Source organism: Cinclus cinclus, chromosome 1 (assembly GCF_963662255.1).
Source record: "Cinclus cinclus chromosome 1, bCinCin1.1, whole genome shotgun sequence".
In the NCBI taxonomy this organism is placed as follows: domain Eukaryota; kingdom Metazoa; phylum Chordata; class Aves; order Passeriformes; family Cinclidae; genus Cinclus; species Cinclus cinclus.
Genome location: NC_085046.1, coordinates 5,798,899 through 5,824,619, shown reverse-complemented (window position 1 = coordinate 5,824,619; position 25,721 = coordinate 5,798,899). Strand labels below are relative to the sequence as shown.

At 45.2% G+C, this 25,721-nt stretch overlaps 2 protein-coding genes across 2 annotated transcripts in view; both read left to right on the top strand.

Annotated features, from left to right (window-relative positions):
• The window catches only part of RHEB (Ras homolog, mTORC1 binding), a 38,795-nt gene extending 30,808 nt beyond the window's left edge, over window positions 1-7,987 (top strand). The window contains exons 5-8 of the mRNA XM_062493683.1: window positions 1,002-1,058; window positions 1,159-1,206; window positions 1,730-1,811; window positions 6,991-7,987. Coding sequence (XP_062349667.1) covers window positions 1,002-1,058; window positions 1,159-1,206; window positions 1,730-1,811; window positions 6,991-7,083 — 280 coding nt within the window. The 3' untranslated portion in view covers window positions 7,084-7,987. The remainder of the gene's footprint in view (window positions 1-1,001; window positions 1,059-1,158; window positions 1,207-1,729; window positions 1,812-6,990) is intronic.
• Window positions 7,988-16,930: 8,943 nt separating this feature from the next.
• Window positions 16,931-24,664, top strand: CRYGN (crystallin gamma N). Its single transcript, XM_062493673.1, has 4 exons — window positions 16,931-16,972; window positions 17,429-17,677; window positions 19,406-19,551; window positions 24,529-24,664. The coding sequence occupies exons 1-4, from the start codon at window positions 16,952-16,954 to the stop codon at window positions 24,662-24,664; spliced, it is 552 nt and encodes a 183-aa protein (XP_062349657.1). The 5' UTR covers window positions 16,931-16,951.
• The last annotated feature ends 1,057 nt before the right edge of the window (window positions 24,665-25,721 follow it).

Below are 25,721 nucleotides of genomic sequence, written 5' to 3'. Positions count from 1 at the left end.
GAATGGTGTTTTTAGGCACCAGGTCTTTGATTGCTCTGGGCTGGAAGTGTGTTTGAGTGCTGTACTATTTTTAAAAGTTTAAATTCTAATTGAAATGCAGTGCAAGTTAAGACACTGCCTGTAGCTAACAACCTAGGAAACTGGAAAAGTTTTGGTCCCTTTTCTGTTGTCTGGTTGCGTGTCTCATCCCTGAGCCTATGCCTCTCTTAAATCCAACTTGAGCACTTCATGTACCAGCATTTTTTCCATAGTGTAACCAGAGGACTGCAACATCTGCTCTTCAACCCCCTTTATAGCTTGTTCTCAAAAGTACTGAATGTCAAATGAGGTGGATTTTGTTAGTAAGGTTTTTGACTTGATATTCTACAGTATTGCTTCTTATTTCCTGTCATCCAAACTTCACCTATGTGGTAAGGAAACAGACAAAGAGTATTTCAATAATCACTGTTTCAGTGCCGTTTTGCAGATGAGTTTACTCTTTCAATAGAAAATTAGAATTTTGCCTCCTTTTGGCTTTTACATAAATGAAACTTAATAATTATATATGAACTAAATGTTTGTTAAAAACAATGTGTTCTTTTAAGATGGAGCTTGCCTAACTAATTACTTTTTCTTCCAATTTGCTTTAATTTGACATTCTCATCCAGAATTGTTGGACTGCAGCAATTAAATTTCTCACTGCAGACACAAACCAGATGAGAGGTGGGAGGGACTTGGGGTGATTCTATGTTAGATGCATCAGTCCTGGGTAATGTTATTTATTTCTGCAAATACCATAACTGAGGAGGCTGTAAGTAAGGGTAGGCTCAGGTTGGTCTCTGCTGCTGCTGGGACCAGTTTGCTGTTGTTACACAGATGGGTAAGACTTCCAGCATCTGTGTAGTTGTGCATACATAGAGTAAGTTTTAAACACAACCTACATATGCATTTAATTGCTTGTGTATTGGGTATTGAGGATAAACATCAGAGTGCATGTGTGACTTCATCCCTTTATTTTGCAGTTTTGAAGTGATAAAAGTTATCCATGGCAAGTTATTGGATATGGTGGGAAAAGTCCAGTAAGTAGTGACACTTTCATCTCATTTCATTGCAGGCATGTTGCTAGTGCTTTGTTCAGTATACTGTAACTGTTCTGAAGTTCTGAACTTTCTTTCACAGAATACCCATTATGCTGGTTGGAAATAAAAAAGACCTGCATATGGAACGGTATGTGAACACCAGAATGTGGGAAATGCAAGGCAGCAGCTCACATTCCTGTGGCTGCAACACACTGGGTTTGTTCTTGGCTTTCCAGAGCTAAAATCAAATTGAAGGTTAAAATAAGTTACTGGCAAAGGAGTTGTGTCCAGAATGTGAACTACGAACCATGAACTTCTGTTGTAATATTGATTTTTGCTGTGAGGTTCCAGGGACAGTCATTTAACACTCTGGGTTTTTTCAAAGTACGTAACAGAAGTGTATTTGTCACAGCATCAAGACCAGATGATATTACAGATTATGAAAACAAAGGAATACTTTGGGACAACTGCTCTTCTGGGTCACAGAGCAGTTTTACCTGGCCCAGAAGTGCATTTGACAACAGCCAAAAGCAAATACTTTGGATCAGACTTCACAAGACATTCCTATTACAATGCACTTAAGTGCTTTGGTGCTCTGAGGTTTTTCTTTGCGTATCAGATTCCAATTCTTCTGCAAATTATAAGAAACATATTTTTCTTTCTCTGATCAGGGTGATCAGCTATGAAGAAGGGAAAGCTTTAGCAGAGTCCTGGAATGCAGCTTTCTTGGAATCTTCTGCTAAAGAAAATCAGGTAATGGATTTAAGAGTCACTTTATTCAAAAAACAGTGTAATGGATGACTCAGAGTTTCACTAAATAAAGCAAGCTGAAATATTTGCATACACTGTAGAGATATTTTGTGTAGATGGAAGCAGAATGGCTGTCTGCAGTCAGGTTTATGTACACAAGTTTTTCCCTGCAACTGTCAATGGGAGGAGGAAGTGAAGAACTGAAAGTTCAGCTTCACTGAACATATCAGAACACCTAGTGATAAATTAAAACTCACACCCATGGGGTAGGTGGAACAGAGTCTGCTACCTTAAACAGGAGTCACCACTGGCAGAGCAGTGAGCTGGTTTAAGAGGATGAACCTTGTGTTTTAAGGTGCTGGGCAGGCTCAGTCTCTCTAATAGGGGAATAATAATTTTGTCTGGTGTTTATGGTCAACAATTCTACAAGTTACTTGAGTAAAGTTGGATTTTTCCCTGAATGAAAAGCTTTGATTATTTTTTGCCACCAGATGTGGAACACTTGGAGTTAGTTTATCAGTATTTCTGTTTCTGGCTAAGACTTGCATTAACCCTGTCAAAACTGGACATGATGGAAACATGACATTTCTCAATATCTTCTCCTTATGCTGGAAAGCTTCAAATGCATACCAAAGGAAATTAAATTGACAGTGTAAAGAATAAACCTGTTAAAAATGTCTGATCTTTTTTTCCCACCCCTTTATTTTAAATATTTTTAATATTTAAATATTTTAATACTTCTGGATTAGGCAAAGCTGTTGCCTATGCTCTGTTTTATTTGGCATATGTTCACAATGTGTAACACCACAGCAACTCATATCCAGCAGAAGAATATGTTACTGATAGCTTTTCTGGAGTTTTTGTTGTTCTTTGAACACAAGAATTAAAAAGTCACGTTGTAAAGAAGCTACAAGCTTTGTGGGATGCTTGGTATGTCCTGTATGTTAATTTGCTGTACCATCAAAGTCCCCTGTACTGCCATGCATTTGTGCTCCTTTATTAAAGTTAAGCTGCCAGCTGGAGTTTATATATCAAACATGGTACCCTTCAGGGAAATCAAAATGGCAATGGTATGTCAGATATTCAAAATCCTGGACAGTCCTGTACAAGTCCCACTAAAAGAATTCAGAAGTCCTGTGCATTCTGTCTGTCTAAGGTCTTCCTTTCTGCAGGATCCTTTAGAATAATGATCACAGGTCGCTGTAAATTCCGTCCCTCTGGCTTTAGCAGCAGGTTGTTAGAGGCAGGTACCTAAACACAATTCCTGCTGCTAAAGCCAGAGGGACACAATTACACAGCCTGCTGTATAATACACTTGATAAATTTGTCTATCTTCAGAAGTCTGGCAGATGTAGATCAGATGTCACTTCTGAGATGGGTGCCTGCAGCGTGTGACCATCCTTCAGGGGCTCTGGCATGTTTCCTTGGGAGCCTTGGGATGTGTGGAATAAAGTGTGAAGGAGCCCATCACTGGCACAGCTGCCTCAGTCTTCTCACACATCTCCAGCTTTGAAGAGGTGGAAGATTGAGCTTTGAGAGCCAAGTGTGGAGTCTGGAGCTGTGGGGTGCTGGGGAAGAGGAGACACGAGGCATTGTAACATGGATTGTAACAGTGAATCGTACCAGGAGGACTTCTGAGCTCATTTGGGTTTTCTCCTCCAAATCCTCAGCTGACAGGATCAAAAGAGCTGATACATAGACTTCTGTCAGGACAGGGCATCTTCTCTTATTCTGAAACAGTGTCTGGTCTGGGGGGGTGGAAAAAGGGTTTGTTTTGAACTTTGTAACAAGCTGTGTTACCAGTTTCCTGGTACTGAGCATTCATTTGATGTAAGCCAGCATTATTGGAAACAGAAGTCTGTTGGCACTTTTTGCATTGAAGTTCATCCAAATAATCACCTGTACTGGCTTGGTACTGCAAATGTAATCTTGACTGTCCAGATTAATTTCAAACTCCTTCCAAAAGTGCTTCAGCTGTTTGCTTAACAGAAGGCTGGTTTGTGCTTAAGGCATGAGCTAAACTAGATGAGGGATTTGGAACTTGAGCAGAGAGTTCAAAGCTTCTTGACTGAGGGTATATCTGTTAATTCTCTCTGAAACCAAGCCCATCTGTATTTGGAGGGTTTGGAGCAGAATTGTGGCAATTTCTGGACTGCTGGTCTGAGATGGCTTGTCTACATGTTGTTCTTCACAGTGGTGAGGAGAAGGGGGTATCCCTGATAGCAAAGGCTCTTTCCCCCTTTTTCTACCTCCCTGCTTCACCCCCCAGCCCCCCAGAAATCCTTGGAGCAACTGTGAGAGTCCAAAGAGCATAACCCAATTATACTGGGCAATTAAAATAGTTCTATCGATTAACTTAAACAAACTATGCCTATTCTGCCAGGAGTTATCAAAAGATAACACATCCCAGAAGCAGCATGACTTGGAGTAGATGGAAAGTGAGAGAGACAAAGATTAAAGCTGCAGTGGTGATAATTGATAGTGGCTGGAGTTCTCAAGGTCAGATAGACTTGAGTATGTGCCATCTCCTCCAGACATGGGTGACCTGGTAGGACTTTGGGAGGAGCCTGCATATCACCAGCACATCAGTCATCAAGGGAAATTCCTGGGCTTTGGGAAGGCAATCCTGACACTTAATGGAAAAGACCTCTCTGAGATGACTGCTGGGCTGTTACTGTCATGTCTTCTCAAGCTGCTTAATTATTACCAGACATGTAGAACTGCTCTGGCTAACTTCAGGAACTTCAAGTCCTTTCTTGGGGAATTCCCTACACAGTGTGACCTAGGCAGTAGTAGAGTGCTTCATCTTAATTCCAATGCAATAAAGTCACTCTTGGAAATACAGCTGGAATCCGAAGTGGTCTTAAATACAGGTGGAGCTGGAAGCCAACTCCTACTGGAAGAATTTAGGAAGTAACAAGCAAGTAAATTGTGTTAATCCAATTTATGCAAAATGCATTAGATAAATTACAAAAGGGGTAAGGAAGTAGCAAAAAAATCTGCTTGACACCAAAATGGAGATCTCTTAAAAAGCAGTTGCTTGGTTGTGCTTCTTTTTTAGGGGTGGCTTCATCTTGGAGCTCAGAAGATGCACTGCTTAGTAAATGCTTCAGAGTAGTTTGGAAACCAGGGATCTGATGTTTGGACTGGCAGAGGATGGGGGGAAAAAAAACCCTCTTTTACTGGGCTATTGTTCAAATTCTTGTGCTAGGATAAACCAGTAGTGTGAGCAGCTGAGTTTCCTCTTGGAAAGAATAAAACAATTGTCAAAGTGTGACTGGCACTGCGGGCTGGATTGGGTTGTTGCACCTTCCTGCTGCCTCCTGGCAGCACATTGCTGACTCCCTGCCCATGCAGGGAATCTGCCCCCCGTGCTGCTCACACATCTGCAGCAGCAGCTGAGCTTCTGGTGTCCCCTGCTCGCTGCTGGGCTCTGTGGGCAGCAGGTGTTGCCCAGGCTGGCATCTCTTTTGTTTGCTCCAGGAGAAAGGTAGAGGGAAAAGCCAGATGGCTTCCTGTGGGCTAGGTGTGACCCCACATTCTATAATTGGACCATATGGAGGCAGATGCATATAAAGTCTGGCTGCATCCTTTATTCCTTGTCACAAAACATCTTCCTGTGTGTTGTTTAAAGGCTCAGTCTAAAACTCCTCAGCATGTTTGAGCTGAATTACAAATTCCAAGATGTTCACTGTAGGACAGTAATTAAACCTTTGCAGTGAATGCCTCTTTTCTGTGGAATGAATTAACAAACTCTGTGAACTCCTACATCTTAGTGCTTCAAACATCACGTCTTTGACAGGGAATGTGCAGCTTTTTGGTTGACAGAGAAAGTTGTGGAGGTTTTTTAATGGGTGCTGTGAAACGTGGGCAAAAAGAACTTGTGTATTAAAATGAAACCATTGAAAATTTTGACTTTAAGAAAACGGTGGTGCAGTATATTTGTAAATCAGTGCATTACCAGGTTTTGATTAAGGGAAACTCTTCATTAGTGGAAACAGTTTGATAGCAACTGCAGTTCTGGCCATGGTTCTCCTAAAGTCTTAATTTGCCCAGGAAATCTGTTGTATCATTACTGAACTACTGAGCCGCTTCTGTCAGGTTCTGCTGGGATTGCAGGAAACTCCATTATATGGAGGAATACCCTATTTTCCTGCTGGTGAAGTACTTTAAATAGTTCCAGAGATGGTACTGTGCACAAACAGTATAAATGTGGGAAACTTTAACATTAAGTCTAATCTTGTTGAGATTGCTGTGGGGCTTCAGTCAATGAGATTAATTTGGAAGTGATCCAGTTAAGAATTACATCTTGTGGAGGTGGAAAAACATCTGTTAAATCAGAATATGTAGCCATAAATCACAGGGTGCTCTTCAGCCTACTGATTAAAACCAACAAAACCCTCTTTTTATCCTCTTTCTAGCATGACTGCTTTTATATAATGAAAATACTTCCCTGTGCTTGGAATTCCTGAAGTGGATGGCCAGAGTTTGGATCAAATGACAGTCTGAGATGATGGGGAGACCATTTCCAAGCTGAAGATTCACACACTGAAGCTCTAGTCATGCAGTTTAGGCTTTTTAATAAGTACCCCTTTTTCTCTCAGGAGGGCTTTAGCAAAGGATATTCATTAATATTAGTGACAGGTCATCTTGTGTTTTCCCCTCGTGTCCTTGCACCATGTCTTATACTGGTCTTACTGATAGGGTCAATGAGAAAATCATGAGTAATAAAGTCACCCCTCATACTGAGTGGTGCAAAGTCAGTGTTGAGAGCTGAAAAATATGCTGTCTTCTGTACTTATTAATTATCTTCAAGATTATCTTAAAGATTACTCAGAGAAAACAGATTGGTTTGTTCTCCAGAGCAGCACAGCATCCAAACCTTCAGTCAGTCACTCAGGGCAGGCTCACCATGCAAAGTAAGGTGATCACAGTCATTAGCTCTGTTGTGAATCTGGCTCAGTTTGTGCCTGCCCTCCCTGCTGAGGATTGCTGTGGATGGGGCTTGCACTTCCCTTTGAAACTAAAATTACTGTGTTTGCCCTCCTCACTTTCAGAATAAGCATTGGATGTGTGTTCATCTGCTGATGTAGTTGGTAAAACTGCCAACATGTTTTTAGTTATTCTTTCAGTAAGTGGGTAGTCCTGGCTTCCCTCCTAATGGTGTGCTCTCTCTTTGCAGACTGCCGTTGATGTTTTTAAGAGGATAATTTTGGAGGCAGAAAAAATCGATGGGGCAGCTTCACAAGGGAAGTCTTCATGCTCAGTAATGTAATTCCACTGCAGAACCTGAAAACACTGGGAATACATTCTACCTGAAGAAGCAAAACTGCCCATTATCTTTAAGGATAAACTATGCTTCTTTTTTTTTTTTCCCCCTTTTTTTTTCATTTTTTTTTCTTCTGTTAACCTGAAAGATAAACAGTTGGTTTGGAGCCTTTCCCTTCAGATTATGTTAAACTCTGACTCCTGTGCAAATGGCTTCACTTCCATTTTCAAATTTTAAGCAATCATATTTTCAATTTATATATTGTATTTCTTAATATTATGACCAAGAATTTTACTGGCATTAATTTTTCAGTGTAGTTTGTTGGTTAGAATAATCATCAAAATGATGCATATTGTTACACTACTATTAACTAGGCTTGGATATCAGTGTTTCTTTGTGTTAAATGTATACTTGTAAATAAAATAGCTGCAAACCTTAAATGTTCTGTTTATAATTTTTCGTTCATCACTCCGTATCAACTTTTTTTCTTTTTTTCGTGAAAAATGTTCACCTGCTGACCTTAAGAGGAGGCGTGAGATCCTTGGAGCCAATGGATTGTTTCACTATTGCTTGGGAAATTGTTTGCGAGTGATCCCAAACGTTTTTGTTACTGGAACTCCAGGCTGGCCAAGCAGCTCTGCTTTGCTTTGTGCCCGGTCACGGGAAGGAGAGACAAGCGCCAGCTTTATTTGGAAGGGATGTCCTGGGTTCCAGTCAGAACCTGCTCTGTGTTTTTCCTCTGTAACCGTTGAGTAAAGGGTGCGCAGAGCCGCCCCGAGTTCCTGCGCTATGGACTGTTCACGCGGACTTGTGGCTGGGAGTGCTGTCAGGATGGAGTGGATTTATCCAGGTCACAAGCGTAGACTTGTTAAGAGAACAAAAATGTCATTTAAAATAAATTGCACGTCCTGAACAAATCGGTGTGGGCTGTTTGTTGTTGAATTCTTGTGCTCGTGGGTAGCACTGGTAGAGGTGAGCGGCCTCCTGCCACCTGGCCGTGCACAGTTCAGGATGCCTGCACAGCTTTCCCTGACCAGCTCCAAGCTTTTCCTTGGCTTTTGGACTGGAAGCTTAGCAAGTTGTAATCTCTCAAGTCTGGATATAAACTACGTACAACTATGTATTTTAAAAATTTGCAGTTGACCTACTTTGCATTGAAAAGCAGAACGAAACCCAAAACAGTAAAAACAAACAAGGCTGACTTGGGGAACAGCTAATTAAATGAAGTGTTTCACCTGCATTTTTTTGTTCATTTGAAAACTTAATTTCTTACAGGAGTACATAGAAAGGGAAAGTTGGAGTGTTTTTGCAACCAGAATTAGCTTTTACCTTCCAGTCTGTGCTAAAAGATACAAAAGCATTTTGTTCCTTTATTTTCTTGGTGCACTTGTTCCCTCATATGATACACAAAATGGTCTAAACCTTTTAACAGTGTACATAGGAAAGCTTGGTATTTTCTTTGGTCATCATGAGAGTAACTGGTAAAAAAAAATTGTCCTTTTTCTCTGCTTAGGATATTTCCTAATGTTTCTGAAAACCCATTTTCTATGAATTCTCACACCTTGTGCCGAGCACAGGTTTGAGCAGCTGTATGATCGTTATGCATGATGGACTGCTGGAGTTCAGCAGAGAGCTTGTTCAGGGAAACAAGTCTGTGCTTTGATTTTGGAATCTGACTGAGCCGGGGCTGTTTCCTGCCCAAGGACCTGCAGCTTTGGAGCAGGGGTTGCTTGGCTGGCAGTGGAATGGCTAAAAGATACAAAAGCATTTTGTTCCTTTATTTTCTTTGTGCACTTGTTCCCTCATGATACACAAAATGGTCTAAACCTTTTAACAGTGTACGTAGGAAAGCTTGGTATTTTCTTTGGTCATCATGAGAGTAACTGGTAAAAAAAAAAAAATTGTCCTTTTTCTCCGCTTAGGATATTTCCTAATGGCAGTGGAATGGCTGAGGATGCAGAGCACGGCCTGAGCAGCACAGCACAGGATGTGTCAGTTCAGGGTGATCCTTCAGTGCCCGATCCTTGGGGCTGATGAGCTGGTGTGTGGCCCGAGGCTGTGGCATTGCATCACGGACACAACATCGTGCTCTGTGTCACAGGGTGGAAATTCTGGAGTAACACAAGCCTCAGTGACCACATCTGCTCCTTTTTTTTTGTCAGACTCTGGCTTCAGGTGTACTGGCAACAGTCTAATCCCCATAATAGCTGCTACTACATTGTTTCTTAAGTTGTGCCAGCCTCTAGGAGTTTTCAAGGAGATGAATGAGAGCATGTGCAGTTTAACAGTCTGGGATAACTGAAGTCCTGCCTTCCAGTGGTGAGGCTTTCCAGAAGGGCATAAATGCAAGTGCAGATTCTCTGGATGATCTGTGGTGGGAGTCTCTGAGACTTGAAAGGGACATTTCGCAAGGCCATGTATTGATAGGACAGGGGGCAATGGCTTCAAACTTCAAGAGACTAGGTTTAGAATAATTAATAGGAAGAAATTCTTAAGGGCAATGATACACTGGAACAGGCAGCCCAGAGTTTACGTGGATGTCCACAGAGCCAGGTTGGATGGGGCTCTGAGCAGCCTGGTCTAGCAGAAAGTGAACCTGCCTGTGGCATGGGTGTTGGAACTGGGTGGGCTTTTGGGTCCCTCCCAGCCCAAATAATTCCAAGTACTGAGAGATGTGTACTGCTCTTGCATTTTGTGTAATAGCTGAAGAAATGAGCTCATCCACATATGTTGTTCCCTTCTTCCTCTCTCTGCTTCATGCAGTAAAAAATGGAAATTATTCCACTCGTCCAAGCCTTTCTCTGCTAATAAAACCTGAAGACCAGCCATGTGCAATAGTCTTGCAGTTCTGCTGAAAAGTGTACTCAAGCATGATCAGTGAATTCCTCCTCATCCTTGGCTCTGCAGAGACTTGACTTGGCTTCTCAGGATGGCACCTTCAGCAGCTGGAGTCTTAGAGAGGCTGGGGCAGCCTTGTGCTTCCTTGTACTGAGCTGGCACAGTCTGGGTTCTTCACCCTGAGAGCCCTGAAGGTGTGGGGGGGCAGTTGGGGAAGTCCTGTTTTGCTGCTTGGTAGCAAACTGCTGCTTTCCTGGAGTTAGTGAGTTTATACAGCCTCGTATAGGTTCTCTGATCCAGGCTAGGAAAAGAATGATGTAGACTTAATAGCCTTATTCTTGAGGGATGATCATTTGCAAAGGTGAAAGTGCAAATAACCTTTTCCTGTTGAGGAAATGAGCAATTTTTTTTTCACTGTGAGGTTGAGCACAGTCCGCTAGTTTCCCACCTTGGACATGCTCAAAAGCCACTTGGACATGGTCCTAAGCCACCAGCTCTTGGTGACCCAGCTTGAACAGGGGTTGGGCCAGGTGTCATCCAGGGGTCCCTGCTGACCCCAGCCATTTTGTGGTTATGTGAAGATTACCTACTCTTAAGTCACATTAAGTTCTCATTGACTTGTGAGATTTACAGTGCTCTGTTTTGGAAGTGACTCCTGCCTTGCTTGTGCCCCTGTCCAGCTCCTTGTTTTGCTGTGTGAATAATCCTGAGTCCCAGGGCTGGAGCTGCCCAACTCCCAGCCTGCTGTGCCTGGAAATGCTGAGGATGAGCAAGGCAGAGGGGTAGATGAGCTCAGCAGGGGAAGATGGACTGCAGGTGCTAAATGGATACATGATGCTTTTTTCCCCTGTTATTTCCATGCCTAACAAAGTTTGTCTCTGCTTGGTTAACTCCATAACAGGGAATTTGGAGAGTCAGCTCTAGGGCTGAGGGGCTTTCTTTGTAATGCTTCTTCCCAGCTTCTGTAAAGGGTTGGTGAGTCCATGCTGGAGAAAGAAAAAGCTGGAAAAGTGTTTTCATTTTCCCTGTGTGTCTGCAGTAACTGTGCTGTCATAACTGGACAAGGTGCAGATGTCCCAGGTGCTGTGCAAGCATGGTGCAGGTGTTGACGATGTGCCCAGACTTGCTGGGCTTACCCTGCCAGTTAACACCACTGGGCCTCTCCAGAAGGAGAAATCAACAGCTTCTAGTTAGCCCTTATGTAATCAGGACTGCTCATCTTCAGAGCGTTTTGCTAATACTGACTCATCTTCACAACTTCATCTAATAAGGTCACAATTGCTCCCCTTCGACAACTGGGGAGGGGGAGTGAAAACCTTTACACAGATCCCTTCAACTATTGTGAGTATTCAGAGATGTAGCTAAACTGGTCTGGGTCATGGGTGTCCTTAGCATCCAGCTTTTCCTTGGATATCCTGTTTCCTTACTGGAACTTTTACTTTCTTGAAATACAATGAAAACTGAAAGAATTTCATCCCCCAGGCTTTCTGATGCTTTCCAAAATGAAGTCCGAGATCCATCTCAGTCAGATGCTGAGGTGTGTGATGATCCCTGGACAGAATATTACTGAAAACAGGACTGTAATAAGCTAAACCTGACCAGCAGGTCCCTTCTCCAAAGTGAGGAGCTGTTTTTCCTAACAGGAACCTGGCCAGATCCATTATTTTGCAGCAGGGTTTGCTGAGTCTGAGGAGGTTTTTCAGAGTCCTTACCCCACATGAGTGACACAAAGTGTTGCTGACATGGGATGGGTGATGGGTCAGGGTGTGGGATGGCCACCCATGGTAGAGATATTCCAGAGATTTTTATCTTGTAGTGTGTCCATGCTGAACCCAAAACCATTGCCTGGCAGCTGATTCCCATTTCCAGCAACAGGTGATGTATTCTGCCAATAAGGATGTGGGTTGAATGTTTTGCAGAGATGTTGTGCAGTCAGTGTACCCAGTCCCCCTGGCAGCTCTGAGAGGCAGCACATGGTGCACTCAGGTACAGAGAGTGGGTTAATCCCCAGCAGAAACTGGTGCTTTTGGCAGCTGGTCTGAGGTGGGCCAGACCAGGTCTTTATTTCACACAGAAACTCCCTTAAGTCATGAGATAATTTTTCACTCAGGTCTTTTGCTACTCCTGAGGAGGCCAACAGGATGTGCTCATCATTCCCAGCAGCAAGCCAAAAATTTTTCTGTGGGAAGGAGCAAGACCCATGGTTGTTTCGTATTTAATGAGCTCAAAGTATCTTATGCTGAGGTACATGAAAGATCTATAAGCTTTTCAAAGCAAGGTGGTGTTTTGAAGGCCCTGAGCTAGGGATTTTCCATGCCATGTCTTACACTGCTTTGCAAATATTACAGGCTCCTCCAGAAGCTGAAGCATGGCCCTCTCAGAGGATGTGGAACCACTCCTTGGCTGCTGCTCCATTAATGGTTACTTGTGTGGGGCTGTACGAGCTGCAGGAGGTACCTCTGAGCAGAATGCTAATCCTGCTAAGCCTCTGACACAGAATATTCCTGTTCACATAAGTGAGGTCACTTCCAAAGATTCACCTCCAGGAGTCACACCCTGCTCAGCTCCCCTGGCTCTGGCCTGAACAATTTGGAGAGCAAATTGTCTCTCACCACCTCACTCATCAGCCTTGTGGCAGCAAAGGCCAGCAGGGATAGCACAGCCTGGAGCTGCCTTTGTGGGCATCAAACCCAGTCCCTCCCTCTAAACCAAACCCACAAAAGAATCTCAGAGTTTTGGGTTTTGACTGTTAAAGCCAAATACTCAAACTTACAAGTTCATTTCCAATGTTTCATCCTTTAAGCAGCCAGTGGAAGAAAGCTGCCCACAACCCTTTTGCTGTGGGGCTTATGATCAGATGCACCTGGGCACAAGCAGGAGGTGAGGTCATCCCCAGCATCACTTGCCTGAAATACTGTTAGTGGCCACAGGCTCCTTAGGCTGCTCTTTTCTCTCTTCCATTGGCAGCCTTTCCATCTTTGGTAAGGAGTTAAGGGGGTTTGTCCAGGAATTATGATCTGCCATTCTTCCATATTCTTTTTCCCCCATCATTTTCATGTTTTTCTAGAGATGGGTCCTTTCTTATTTTATATCTTTAATGTGATTTCTCAAAGAAATGAGGATAAAATTGCCAAAACCTCTTTCCATCTCTCTTGAAATAACTTTTGAACCTGTGGGACAATTTCTAAGAAATCTGACAGCTGGGCACAAGTCTTGGATTCATCAAGCTCTTGCACATTGAATGAAATGTCACACTTTAAGAGAAACAGGAAAATTCCCTCATGAGACAGAGCCAGAGGAAACCAGGCTTTTGTAGTGCTTTGGGGAAATTTGCCATGGATGCCACAGGTCTTCTTCTCCAGGCACCCAACAGCTCATCATGGTCAGTGCAAAGAACACATGAGCTATGACAACAGTGGATGGAGAATTGGGTCCCAATGCCAGCGATGGTGCCACCCACTGTCCTTGTGCTCCCAGCCATGACTCAGAAGAGGGACACTTCTTCCCTCGCAGGGCACTGACTGCAAGGCCACAGGGAATGGCTGGTTCTTGGGAACACCGCTAATGCCCCCCATCTTGGCTGCAACTCTTCCAAGTGGGTACTTTGTGTGTCCTGTTACTTTCCCCTGCACCATCTGGTGATTAATTTAACACCTCAAAATTAGCACTGGCATTTCAATGAAGTTTTGGGCAGGTTTGTTTTTTTTTCTTTTTTTAAAATCAGATGAGGGTTTTTTTCATTGTTTCCTGCCTCACAGAACAACACATACATGTGAACTGTGTTCCTGTGATGCCAGGGCAGGTTTGCCTGCATCAGCTGGAGGATGTGTTTCCTCTCCCAGCACAAAGTGCTGCCTCTCTCCTTCCTCCTCCAGTGCATCCCAGTCAGTGACATCCTCCAGCTCAGCCTACGTGTGTCTGCACACACGCTTATTAACTTTTACATCTTAATTGAAAGGGCGGCACACATTTGAGCTCTAATGAAGACATCCTTCCTCCTGAAGCAGTCTTTAATCTTGAGATGAAGCAGTGAGCCAAGGCAGCAAAGCAGGGCTGCCCAGCCAGGCTGCTGGCACAAGTGAGGATGGGAGTGACCTGCCAAGAAAGGAGGTTCTAGGATTTGGATTTGAAGCATGTGCCTGATGGTCCAGGGAGAGAGGAGGCAGCAAGGGGAGGTGATGGGAGCCCAGATAGTGAGGAGGAGGATTCAGTGAGCAGGAGCTGCATGAGCTCTTCCAGAACTATTAAAAAGTGTAAAAGACAAATCTCCTTTTAACGTGGCCCCTTGGTATGTCTCTGCATGCAGGTCTATGGACCACCCCCATACATCTGCCTTCACCTCTTCCCAGCCTGGCTCATTAGTATAAACTGATGGGATTTATGGGGCTGGGAGCTTCCTTTGCTATTTGTCCTGGGAATATGACAGTTAAAATCTCTGGATATTCTTATAATACAGACAAGGACTTTGGTCCCATATAGTTGCAGTGTAAGCACAAATACACACACACAAATACACACACACAAATACTCACGTACACGAATACACACTCACACACTCACATACACAAGTACACATACACAAATACACACACTCACACACAAATACACACACACACAAATACTCACATAAACAAATACACACTCACACACTCACATACACAAATACACACACACAAATACACACTCTCACACACACACAAATACATACACTCACACACAAATACACACACACACAAATACTCACATAAACAAATACACACTCACACACTCACATACACAAATACACACACACAAATACACACTCTCACACACACACAAATACACACTCATACACAAATACATACACAAATACACTCACACTCACATACACAAATACACTCACACACAAATACACTCACACACAAATACACACTCTCACACTCGCACACAAATACACACACACTCTCTCACACACACACACAAATACATACTCACACACACAAATACACACACACATAAATACACACTCTCTCACACACACACAAATACACACAAAAATGTACACACACATACACACAAATATACACACTCACACACACATAAATACACACACACACAAATATACACACACACATACACAAATATACACACACTCACGCACCCATACACACACACTCTCTCACACATACACAAATACACACACACTCTCTCACACACTCACACACACACACAAATACACACTCACACAAATACACACCCACAAATACACACACATGCACATAAATACACATTCTCTCACACACACACAAATATACACACACTCTCTCACACACAGACACAAATATACACACACACACAAATACACACAAATACACACACACACAAATACACACACTGTCTCACACACACACACACAAATACACACACACAAATACACACTCTCTCACACGCACACACACAAATACACACTCTCTCACACACACACACAAATACACACACATACACAAATACACACACACAAATACACACTCTCTCACACACACACACAAATACACACACACACACAAATACACACACACAAATACACACTCTCTCACACACACACACAAATACACACACACACACTCTCTCTCTCACACACACACACACAAATACACACACACTCTCTCACACACACACACACAAATACACACACACAAATACACACTCTCTCACACACACACACACAAATACACACACACACACACTCTCTCTCTCTCTCTCACACACACACACAAATACACACACACACAAATACACACTCTCACACACACACACACAAATACACACTCATACACAAATACACACACACAAATACACACTCTCTCACACACACACACACAAATACACACACACACACTCTCTCTCTCTCTCTCACACACACACACACAGATTTGAGCAGCTGAGCACGCCTCCCCTCGCCCTGGCTGTGGCGGTCCCTGGTTGAAAACGGGGCCCGGCGGCTCCCGAGCCCTTTGTCAGAGCCCGCCCGGGCCGGTGGTACCTTCTGAGAGGCAGGAAGGAAAAGGAGCTTTCCCGGCGTTTTTCATCTTTACAGGTGTGTTTCACAAGGACGCGTGGACTTTCCCATTGGTGTAACAGTGTGTCAGTATTAAAAATCAGGCAGTGATTGGTTTTTGTCAGGTTCAAAGGAGGCTGCCTGGGTCTCGGCAGGTACAAACCACCGCATTTGGTAACTTTACGGTCCAAAAGTCCCAGTAATCCTGACTTAATAGCTGTGAGTCAGGGCTTCAGTGCTGGAAGATCAAAACATTCCTGAGAACAATGCTCCCGAGTAACATCAGTGGATTTTTGAGCCCAACGTTTAGCTCTGGAGAGGATCAGGTCCTTGGCTTTTGGAGGTGCCATTTAGAGATGTTCAAAGGTTGAATGAGAAACCATTGGTTTGACAGATGGATTGCAATGTTGTTTGGTTAGGAGTTCAAGGACACCCTCTCTTGGCTGCCACACCACAATAGGTGGGAAGAAGCTGGGAAAAAGCAAACCTGACATAGAGAAATTACATGCCATGCTTAGAGTTGCTGCTGTTTCCTCATTTACTTGTTATCTGTTCTGAGGAGAAAGAAAAAGGATGAGAAAAAAAAAAGAAAAATAGGGGAAAACAGATGGGGTGGGGTAGAAACAAGAAATAGAAATAAAGACGAAAAAAGGTCAAAAAAGTAAAAAAAAAAAAAAAAAAAAGAAGTCCTCCAAAAAGGAGCAGTAAATGCACACTGCTAATCAACCAAAGCCCTGCCAAGCAAATCTTTTGTCAGATCATCTGCCCAAAATCAAAAGCCCGGACTCAGCAGGCCCCGTTACCAGCGGTTCTGCCTACGAAGCAGGAAAGCGCAAAGCCCCCGGTTCCCGCGGCTTTGTTAAAAATCCCTCGCAACACCAACCCCAGCCCGGCCCCCACCCCCCGACAGCCCCTATATAGTGGGGTGTCCAATGATCTGTCCATCGACCGGTTTTGCTCTGGCTCCCGCTCTTGGTCTTGGATAACAGCCAGCAGAAAATGTCTCAATACTCAGGAAAAGTAAGTAACGACCCAACTGCTTCCCTTTAAGCCTGGGGCCGGAGAGGCTGAGCATCATCTGGGTGGAAGCAGCTGATGAAGATAATAGAGCCAGCAGACATGGCTTGAGTGGGGATGCCGGGAGCAAATTTGGTAGTAGAGATGGGGAGGGTGTGGCAGAAGGAGCTGTGTTTTGGGAGCTGAATTTCCTGTTTAAACATTCCCGCTGGAAATATGTGTGAGTGAGCACGAGGCAGCAAGAAGTGTCATAAATGTGGGATGCACTGCATTCCCAGAAAAACAAATAGACTTAGGAAAAAATGCAATGTGATGCCATGCTCCTTTTGCTGGAAAGCAGCTAAAATAACCCAAACCACCCTGAAATGATGCACCTGCAAGAGATTCCCATCTGCTTGGAATGGGAGTATGGACGTGTCCCTGCTCGTCACTGCAGGCCCTTTCTCCTCCCTCCCCCAGATCACTTTCTACGAAGGCAAATGCTTCACAGGCAGGAAGCTGGATGTCTGTGGCAGCTGCAACAGCTTCCAGGACCAAGGTTTCCTCAACCGGGTCAACTCCATCTGCGTCCAGAGTGGAGCTTGGGTCTGCTTCGACCACCCCGACTTCCGAGGGCAGCAGTACATCCTGGAGCACGGCGAGTATCCCGATTTCTACCGCTGGAATGGGCGCAGCGACCACCTGGGCTCCTGCCGGCCCATCGGGATGGTGAGTGGGCTGCTGCTGGTGTTGGCTGTCCCACCAGAGCACTGTTGGGTTTAGTTTGTCCTGGTCACAGGAGCCCCGTGAATAAGTGCCGTAAAAATTTATGTTCTTTAGAAATAGGTTATCCCATTGAGCAGGAAAAGGTTTCCTGGGTGGATTTGTCCCCATTCAGAGCTGTCTGTGCAGGCCGCAGAGCTGAGACAGTTTCCTGTGTCCCCAGACAGGAGGAAGATAGATCTTCCACTGTGAAACATAGTGCCTTTAACAGGATGAGACATTCCCATGGTTTTCCAGATGAGATGGCAAGGTCCTGCTGGTACCATGTGCTTTTACTTTTAATGTAAGCTCCTATGAGATATTCACAGGGGAATTCAGAAGGAGATTTGTTGCCCAAGGCAAGTTTGAGCTGCAGCAGCTCCATCTCCCCATGCACCCAAAGGGGGAGAGGGCAGCCTGAGGGCTTTTCTACCACACCATAGGGCTGCTCCTAGCAAATTTTAATTGAATTCTCTGCTCTTGCAAACCACCCTCTGACTCTGGTAATCCTAAACTAAATCCATTATTTTCCCCTCCCCTTATCAAGCTTTTAAAAGCAATGTCCAAAGGAAGGTTTACATGGGAAGATTAAAAAGTAACAAAGGAAAAGTGAATACGGGTTGAGTCTTTCCATTGATTCTCCTATCACTGAAGGCACTGGGGCAATGATGAGCCCAGCTGGAGCTGGTGGGATTTATCACTGGCCCTGAAACTGCTTTTGGTACAGCAGTGGGTCTGTTTCAGGTCTGTGACATCATTCCCAAAGCACCTCCATGATCCGTACATGGAGGGATGCTCTGGCCCAGGCTCTGGACCCTGGCCAGCACAAGGATGTGCTCCTCCTTTCCTGGCCCAAGATTTTCACTGTGAGATGCCAGCAAGGGCTTTGAGGCATTTGTGCAGCGCAGATTCCCAGAGGAATGTTTGCTCAGGCACGGTATCTGCTTGGCTGCTGCTGGTGGCTGCCTGCTGTGGGGTTTGGCATTGCAGCCCAGCCTTCTTGTGCGCTGACGTTGTTTATTTGAAAAATGCATTTAGGTATTCTTTGAATTTGGCTTAAAAATATCCTTTGAGCTCGCTCCGTCCCACATAGCTCTGCTGCAGCCTGCAGAGATCTCCCCAGAGTAATTTGTGTCGTGTGACTGTCAAGGGCTCACACAGCAACCATGATGCTGGGAAAGTTTCCTTTTCTCCCCCCCCATTTTTATTTTCCTAAAAGAAAGGCACAGTATCTCTTACCAGAAACAGCAGCTATGCATGACACTGGAGGCAATAGGAGTTAGTTTAGGGGACTAGTCCAACATCTTCGTACACTCACGATATGTTTCTTTCTTTTTCCTGTTCGGGTGTGTAGAGTGTCAGGACTTCAGCTGATGCTGCATTTGGGATGGAGGGCTTGTGGGATGGTGGGGGAGATCTGCAGATGGACAATCTGTTTGCATGTGGACAGCAGCTCAGGAAGGTGCAGCCAGGCACAGGGACAAGGGATTTTTGGCTGCTTTCGTGGTTGGTATGCTGGGAGGCAGCACGAGCTTGTGCGTGTTCTGTTCATGCTGTCACCAGAGGTCTTGGACTGCTCTTCACATTCCATTTCCAAAGCACCCTTCTGTCCTCCTCTTTGTCTTATAAAAGCTGGAGAAATAGTCTGTCGCACTTTTTTGGTGTTGCTGTTGACTCTAATCCCTTTGCCCCCAGCACGGCGAGCATTACAGGATCGAAATATTCGAGGGGAGCCATTTTAGGGGTCCCAGCCTGGAGCTGACAGAAGATTGCTCCTTCCTGCAGGGACAAGGCTGGGACAAGACCTGCATCAATGCCCTCAAAGTGTACGGCGACGGCGCGTAAGTAATTCATGTGTCCTGGCATCAGCCACTGCCTTGCTCCCTGCCCTGGGCAGTGCAGAAGACAGGGGGCTGCAGACACTCCTCCCTCATGGAAAACCCTGTCAGTGCTGGGGGCACTTGGAGAAAGCCTAAAAGTGTTTGTTAAGCCTATTGTTAAAGGTGAATGTTGGTGCCTGCCCACTGAGAGCTGCTTCAAAGGGGTTTGATTTTTGGAGGGTGGCAGCTAAGCACAAGCTACAAGAACTCTGAACGTGCTACAAGAACGTGCTACAAGAACGTTTTTAAGGTGGATGAAACGAGAAGCCTAAAACAATGTCCTTCCTGCCTTCCTGCCTTCCACACCTCTTTCCAATCCATGCTGATCTCAGGAAGGTCGGATAGATGGCTCCAGGTGATGCAGGTCAGGGCTTTTGCTTTGCAAGTGGCTTCACCACACTTTTTCCTATGATGGCAAAATTGAGGCAGTAGCACCACCCCTTTACATTAAATCCCGCCTCTGAAAGACAGGGCTGACAGCGGTGGTGATGCCCAGACTGAGGCTCAGCCCCACCCTCCTGCTCCTGCTGATGCTCCTGGAGGCCTGGGCAGGGTGCCAGTTTTGTCTTTTCCTTGATGTTCCGTGGCAGTTTGTATTTTCTTAATGGTCTTGGCCCTTTTAGTGTTTTTTTTTTCTCTTATTGTCAGACAGGTTGTTATCTGTCTGTCTCCACTTTTCTCTGTCTGACAATTTCGTTTTCACTGCAAGCATGCCGGGAGCTGGGGAATGCCATAACACTTTCCCAGAGCCAGGCAGAGGATGGCTGGAGGGAGGCCCTGGGGCAGAGGGAAGTCCCTGCAGAGGAGGGAGCACAGATACCTTGTTCTTCACCTGTCCTGGACTGTATATTGTGCACCTCACAGACAGCTGGTGTGAGATGCTGGACCCTTTGTGTCCGTTTTTTTCTAAGAATAAGGAAAGGTTGTTACCATCCAAGCTCAAAACATCCTGACAGCAGCAAGTGTCCTGCAGGACTCTTTCAGGTCCAAAAATCCTCTTCCAAAAATCCAGGCTTATGATTAAGCAATGACAGTTCATAAAGGAGCAGAGCTATGGACACCTGGTGGGAAGAGATGGCTGGAGCCCACCAGGGACCCTGTTGGTGCTGAGCATTTGAGTACCAACACTACAAAGCTAAGAGGGAGCCTGTGAGTACTCTGGCAAGAGCTTTAGGAACAATTTACTGCTTGGGTCCCTGTAGCAGAGCCTGGACCTTGAGAAACTGGGAAGCTGCCCAGAAACTTTCAAGCACTTGTATTTTTCAGATTGACTTTCCCCCTCCCCTACAAAATATATAAAGGGCACAAAGCTTGTTCTCCCACGCATGGGAGTCTGGATTGTTTCTGTTAACATTACAGGACTTCTCAAGGTCTATGAATAGTGAGAAAAAATTGGAAAAAATAAAGCAGAGAGAGGAGTGTGGTGAGGAAACTTGCTGAGGTTTGTGGCATTACATTCAGATCCTGGGAAGATCAGTGTTGGACATGCTTGGAAAGGTCTGTAAAGGCACTAAAAAGGCAGGACAGTGCAGAGGGACCTGCTGTCCTGGGCTGTAGGAGGAGGGAAGGAAGGATGAGATACCACTGCAGAGAGGTGAGAGCAGAGACAGAAAGCACCACGTTCCTCCTTTGGATGGATGATCTAAACCCAGGTGCCTCCAGAGGTGCTGCAGATGTAGGTGGTGCTGGGCATAGCCCCGCAAAGCTGTCCCAGAACTCATCCTTGGCTGTCTGGGGAGCAGAGGAGATGGGGTCAGTGGAGACAAAGGGAGTTTTAGCCACGGTCTCGCTCTGTGATTTTCACCCTCAGTTCCCACAATGCAACATCTATTGGATACAGAAATATTTGTTTCCATTTCAAAATCCATGGATGGTGTCATGTGCTGATAAAAAGTTGCTGCCTGAGTTTTGTGGAGGTGGCTGCAGGAAGTGATGATGGATCATCTGGAAACATGGGAATGGAGACAAATGTCTGCCTTTGGCATGGTGCACGGTGAGCCTGAAGGGGTCCAGCACCTTCTCTGCTGCCCCTCTGGGGTAGGCAATTGCTACCTCACACAGCCAGGATGGGTGATGGTAAAGCTGTTTAAACCATGCTGGCAATGAACTGCTATTTCGGAGCAGTTTCGAGGTGTCACCGCCTCCTCGGAAGCTGTTGCAGGTTTGTGGTGAGTGGCTTCGCCCGTCCCACGGGCACAGCCAGCTCCAGTATCACACATGGTATCATCTGATTTTAGATGAAGATGTGTGGTTCTTGTCCTCCTTTGTGCCTCAGCCACTCCACAGAGGATGGCCTAGAAATAACAATTAAAAAAAGCTGAATTTGTTTTGCGGTCTAGGAGAGAATACCCCAAAAAGAGCTTTTCTACACTACAGTGGAATAACTTGAAGGAACCAGACCAACCATTTATTCTGCTGGAGCATTCATGAGTGTTTGGTAGCTGTTCCGCAGTCAGGTTGTGAAATACAAAGTAGAACAGGTACTCAAATGCTGCTGCCCAATGAATATCACATATTTCTCAGCAAAGGCAATATCTGCCCATGTCACTGCTCAAGTCCAACATAGAGAATGAGTGACTTTGAGCTCCACTGAAAACCTCCTGCTACAGCATTCCCCTCCTAATTTTTCAGTTTGAGCAGCCAGTTTTGGCTTATAGAATTTGAGTTGCTTCCATGAGCATTTTATTCCCATGTCCTTTGGGATAATGTGCTAATGAAACACAGCACTGAGATGTTTGAGGGCTGTGTGCTATGTGCCTGGATCAGCTCTCTCATGCTGGGCTTGAGGATAGGATCATCTCTTTTTTGTTGGTTTCTGGGCTCCTGACTGACTTGATTTCCCCTCTCACTGATGGTCTCAGAGAACGTAAATTTTAGGCAATAAAGAAATAGCTAAGTAAGCCATACAGTCTTTCACTCATCACCTTGCACTGCCAACACACTTCACTCCCATCTTTCTGCTATTCCTTTTATTCCTTTGTTTTTTTGTTTTCTCCAGCCTTTTCCTAAGCAGAGGGACAAGCCAGTTGGGGTTCTTGTCACCACACCAGGTCACTCAGTCTGCTTCCATCTACACCAAAGCCTGTCCCATTCCCTCCCTGTAATGGTGCAGGCACATCAACCATGTGTCTGAAAAGAAATCTTGGGAAAGACAGTGGCTGTGAGAGGCTCCTCTTCCCCTTGCTCTATTCCTCAGGACCTACCTGTTGTTGAAAGATATCCTTGAGCAAAAGAGATGAAAAGAAAGAGGAGGAAAACTTTATAAATTGTTAATTAAGCTGATGACACTGTCTGTCACTGCACACCGGGATATGTGGTGGGGGTACACTACACTCACAGGTGAGCAGTGGGCACCTTCCCCACAGGCTGCAAAGTGAGAATCAAGGGAAAAGGCTGAAGATGACTTTGTAATTCCAGTTTGCATATAAACTGCCTGCAACAAGTGCCAGAGAATGAGGCTGATCATCTGTAGGAACCACGTGTCAGTGATGCTATGCACAGGGCTCTGATAGTACAGGATGCTCTTTCATGAACCAAGGCACAGTATTCCATGCTGGTATCCACATGCTGGTCCTGCTCCTGCACAGGCATCTGGGAGAAGGGACCACCACAGTCCCACCTTATATCCTCTCAGAAACACAAAACAAGAATGTCAAGGAATCTGTAAAGTGCCTTGGATAAATATCCCAAACTTTTCTTGTTTAGTTTTTTAAATAATGCCTGGGGGTGGCTGATTTTATAAACAACTTTTTTTCCTAAGCCTCCAGCTTTTTACTTTGGGTTAGACTGATCTGAGTTCACCAGCTGTTGTCTGACCCTTAAGGCCCAGTGATCTCTGACCCCTCCAGTACTTGAAAAATTTTCTCCCTGAAAGTCCCACATACAGTAGGTCCCAACCCCAATGTCCCCACTGAATTCCTGCAGAGACAGACCACAGAAACCAAATGATTTGGAGGATTGCATTTCAAGCAGCAGATATCCTCATAAAATCTTTAAAAATATGGGGATGAGAGGAAAGAGGCAGAGATGGGCAGCTCAGCAATGACAGGGTGGAAACCTGACTGTAATACTGTCAGAGGAATGGCAACATTTGGTTAAGAAGCATGGGAGACTCAAATAGAGGACAGGGGTGACACTTGTGGCCACAGTAAGATCATGTGAAGTGAAGGAAGAGAAAAGCAGGAAAACTGTCCCTGACCATCAGACTTGCTCCTGACTTGACCTTCAAATGGAGAAAGATATGTCACAAGCCAGGGAGATGCAGAACGATGTAGCTAAGGTGAAGAAGTCACACATGCCAAAGTCACCAAGGTTATTGAATGTCGTATCTATTTGACTGCATTCAGGGGAAATTTGTCATTAACTCTGGATGTAGAGATAAAGATAACCAAGCCAAGCCCTGCTCTCTGTTGGAAGTAGAGGCCATTAAGAATTACAAAGAGAGAAATTACTAAATATGGTTCCCATCATAGCTAATGAATCAGTTCAAAGAGGCAGAACATCCATCAAACATTGCATGTTTCTCTTTGCAGTCCCTAAAAAAAGGGTTTATGCAGGAGCTGAGGGGACTCATGTCCTTTAGCACTATCAGATGCTATTAAATTTTCTCTGTTGCACATGGTGAAGCTCAGAGAGATCCGTTCCTACAGTAATGTGAAGCAGGGAGCCCTTGGGCCCAGGCTTTACTGCTGGTGTAACCCAAAACATCTTCCAAAGGCAAGGTCCAATCTGGCTGTGGGTACTTGCCAGGCCACACTGGGGGGAGAGGGGAGAAGCACCCACAGTGAGCTCCACCAGGAGCATTTCTGTGTGCAGGATGGGACTGGGAATCAGGCCCTGGTGGTTTGCAGTACAGCAGTGCCTAAATGCAGCCCCTTGGAGCGGCCACTTTGCAGGAGCACAGTGCTGGGACCCTGGTGACCCTCCCTTTGTGCCCAGGTGGGTGCTGTACGAGGAGCCCAACTACCGAGGCCGCATGTACGTGGTGGAGCGCGGCGAGTTCAGCAACTTCAACGAGTGGCAGGCACGCAGCGCCAGCGTCCAGTCCATCAGGAGAGTTGTCAACTACTTCTAGCTGAGCTTCCACCCTGCCAGCCATGGCCCGCTGAGACTGAGCATCACTCACTGACCTCTGGAATAAATTGTTAAACACCCCCCCTCTTGGCTCTAAGCACTTTTTTCCCCCAGAACAAACATAAGTTCAAGAGAGAAAAGGCTCATAATCTCTCTAAGCTTGATTTACGTGCTGTGAATTTGCTTTCTTATTCTGCAGTGGTTTATAAGGAGGATGTGAGACGATGGGCCAGAACTGGTGGTGACAAGCAGATCTAGGAACATGCCTGCCATTGTGCTTGTGGTCAGACACATGTTCCCTCTGCCCTGACCAGGGCCACCACGTGATGGCCCCAGCTGACTCCTGATGCCTGTAAGGGGTCACATTGATGCACACATGGGTGGGGAGCGCAGGCACAGCTCCTTGGAAGCCATGTGAGGATCATAGCAGGAGCTGAGTGACTTGTGTGGTCTGTCTGAGCCTGACATGCTGGTCTTGATAAAAAGGTCAAAGCAACCATTCATCCTGAGTAACTTTAACTTTAGATCAGTACACATTAATATATATATATATATTTAAAAGAACCCCCAAACCTGAAGGCACGAAACCTGATCAACCTTCTCTTTGTTCCCTCAACCCTTCAGATGACAATAACATTTTGAGGGATCAGCGGCAAAGGAAAACTGCCACTGCACTGCCATTTATTTCACAACCCTCTTCCCATCTTTCTGCCCCTTCAGTGTTCCTGGTCCATCCCAGTTTTTTGGTGCCCCTGAACCCTATTCCATGGCTGGCAGTTGGGATGGGAGCTACTCTGCCCCTTCAGCTATGAACCATCCACTGCAGCCTGGGCGCTTCCCCTGGCATGCAGCCCCCAGTAGTGCAGTAGCCTCCTTTCTGTAAAATCACAAGCTGTATTCAGCATCAGCTAGGGTGTTCCTGGCTGTTTCAGAAAGGGGTGATTTTATTTTCTTCACTCTGTTACTCTATTAGCTGTTAAGCCTTGGCTGTCTGATAGATCCTGACAGGCACAGGCATGGTGCCGGCAGAGCTGCAGAGCTCTGTGTTAATCCAGTGG

What these genes read in the sequence shown, in the direction of transcription:
- CRYGN (XM_062493673.1), top strand. Translation starts at nt 16,952, where the DNA reads ATGTCTCAATACTCAGGAAAA. An exon ending in CCTGCCGGCCCATCGGGATG is followed by an intron (nt 17,678 to 19,405) that starts GTGAGTGGGCTG and finishes CTTTGCCCCCAG; the next exon opens with CACGGCGAGCATTACAGGAT. An exon ending in AAAGTGTACGGCGACGGCGC is followed by an intron (nt 19,552 to 24,528) that starts GTAAGTAATTCA and finishes CTTTGTGCCCAG; the next exon opens with GTGGGTGCTGTACGAGGAGC.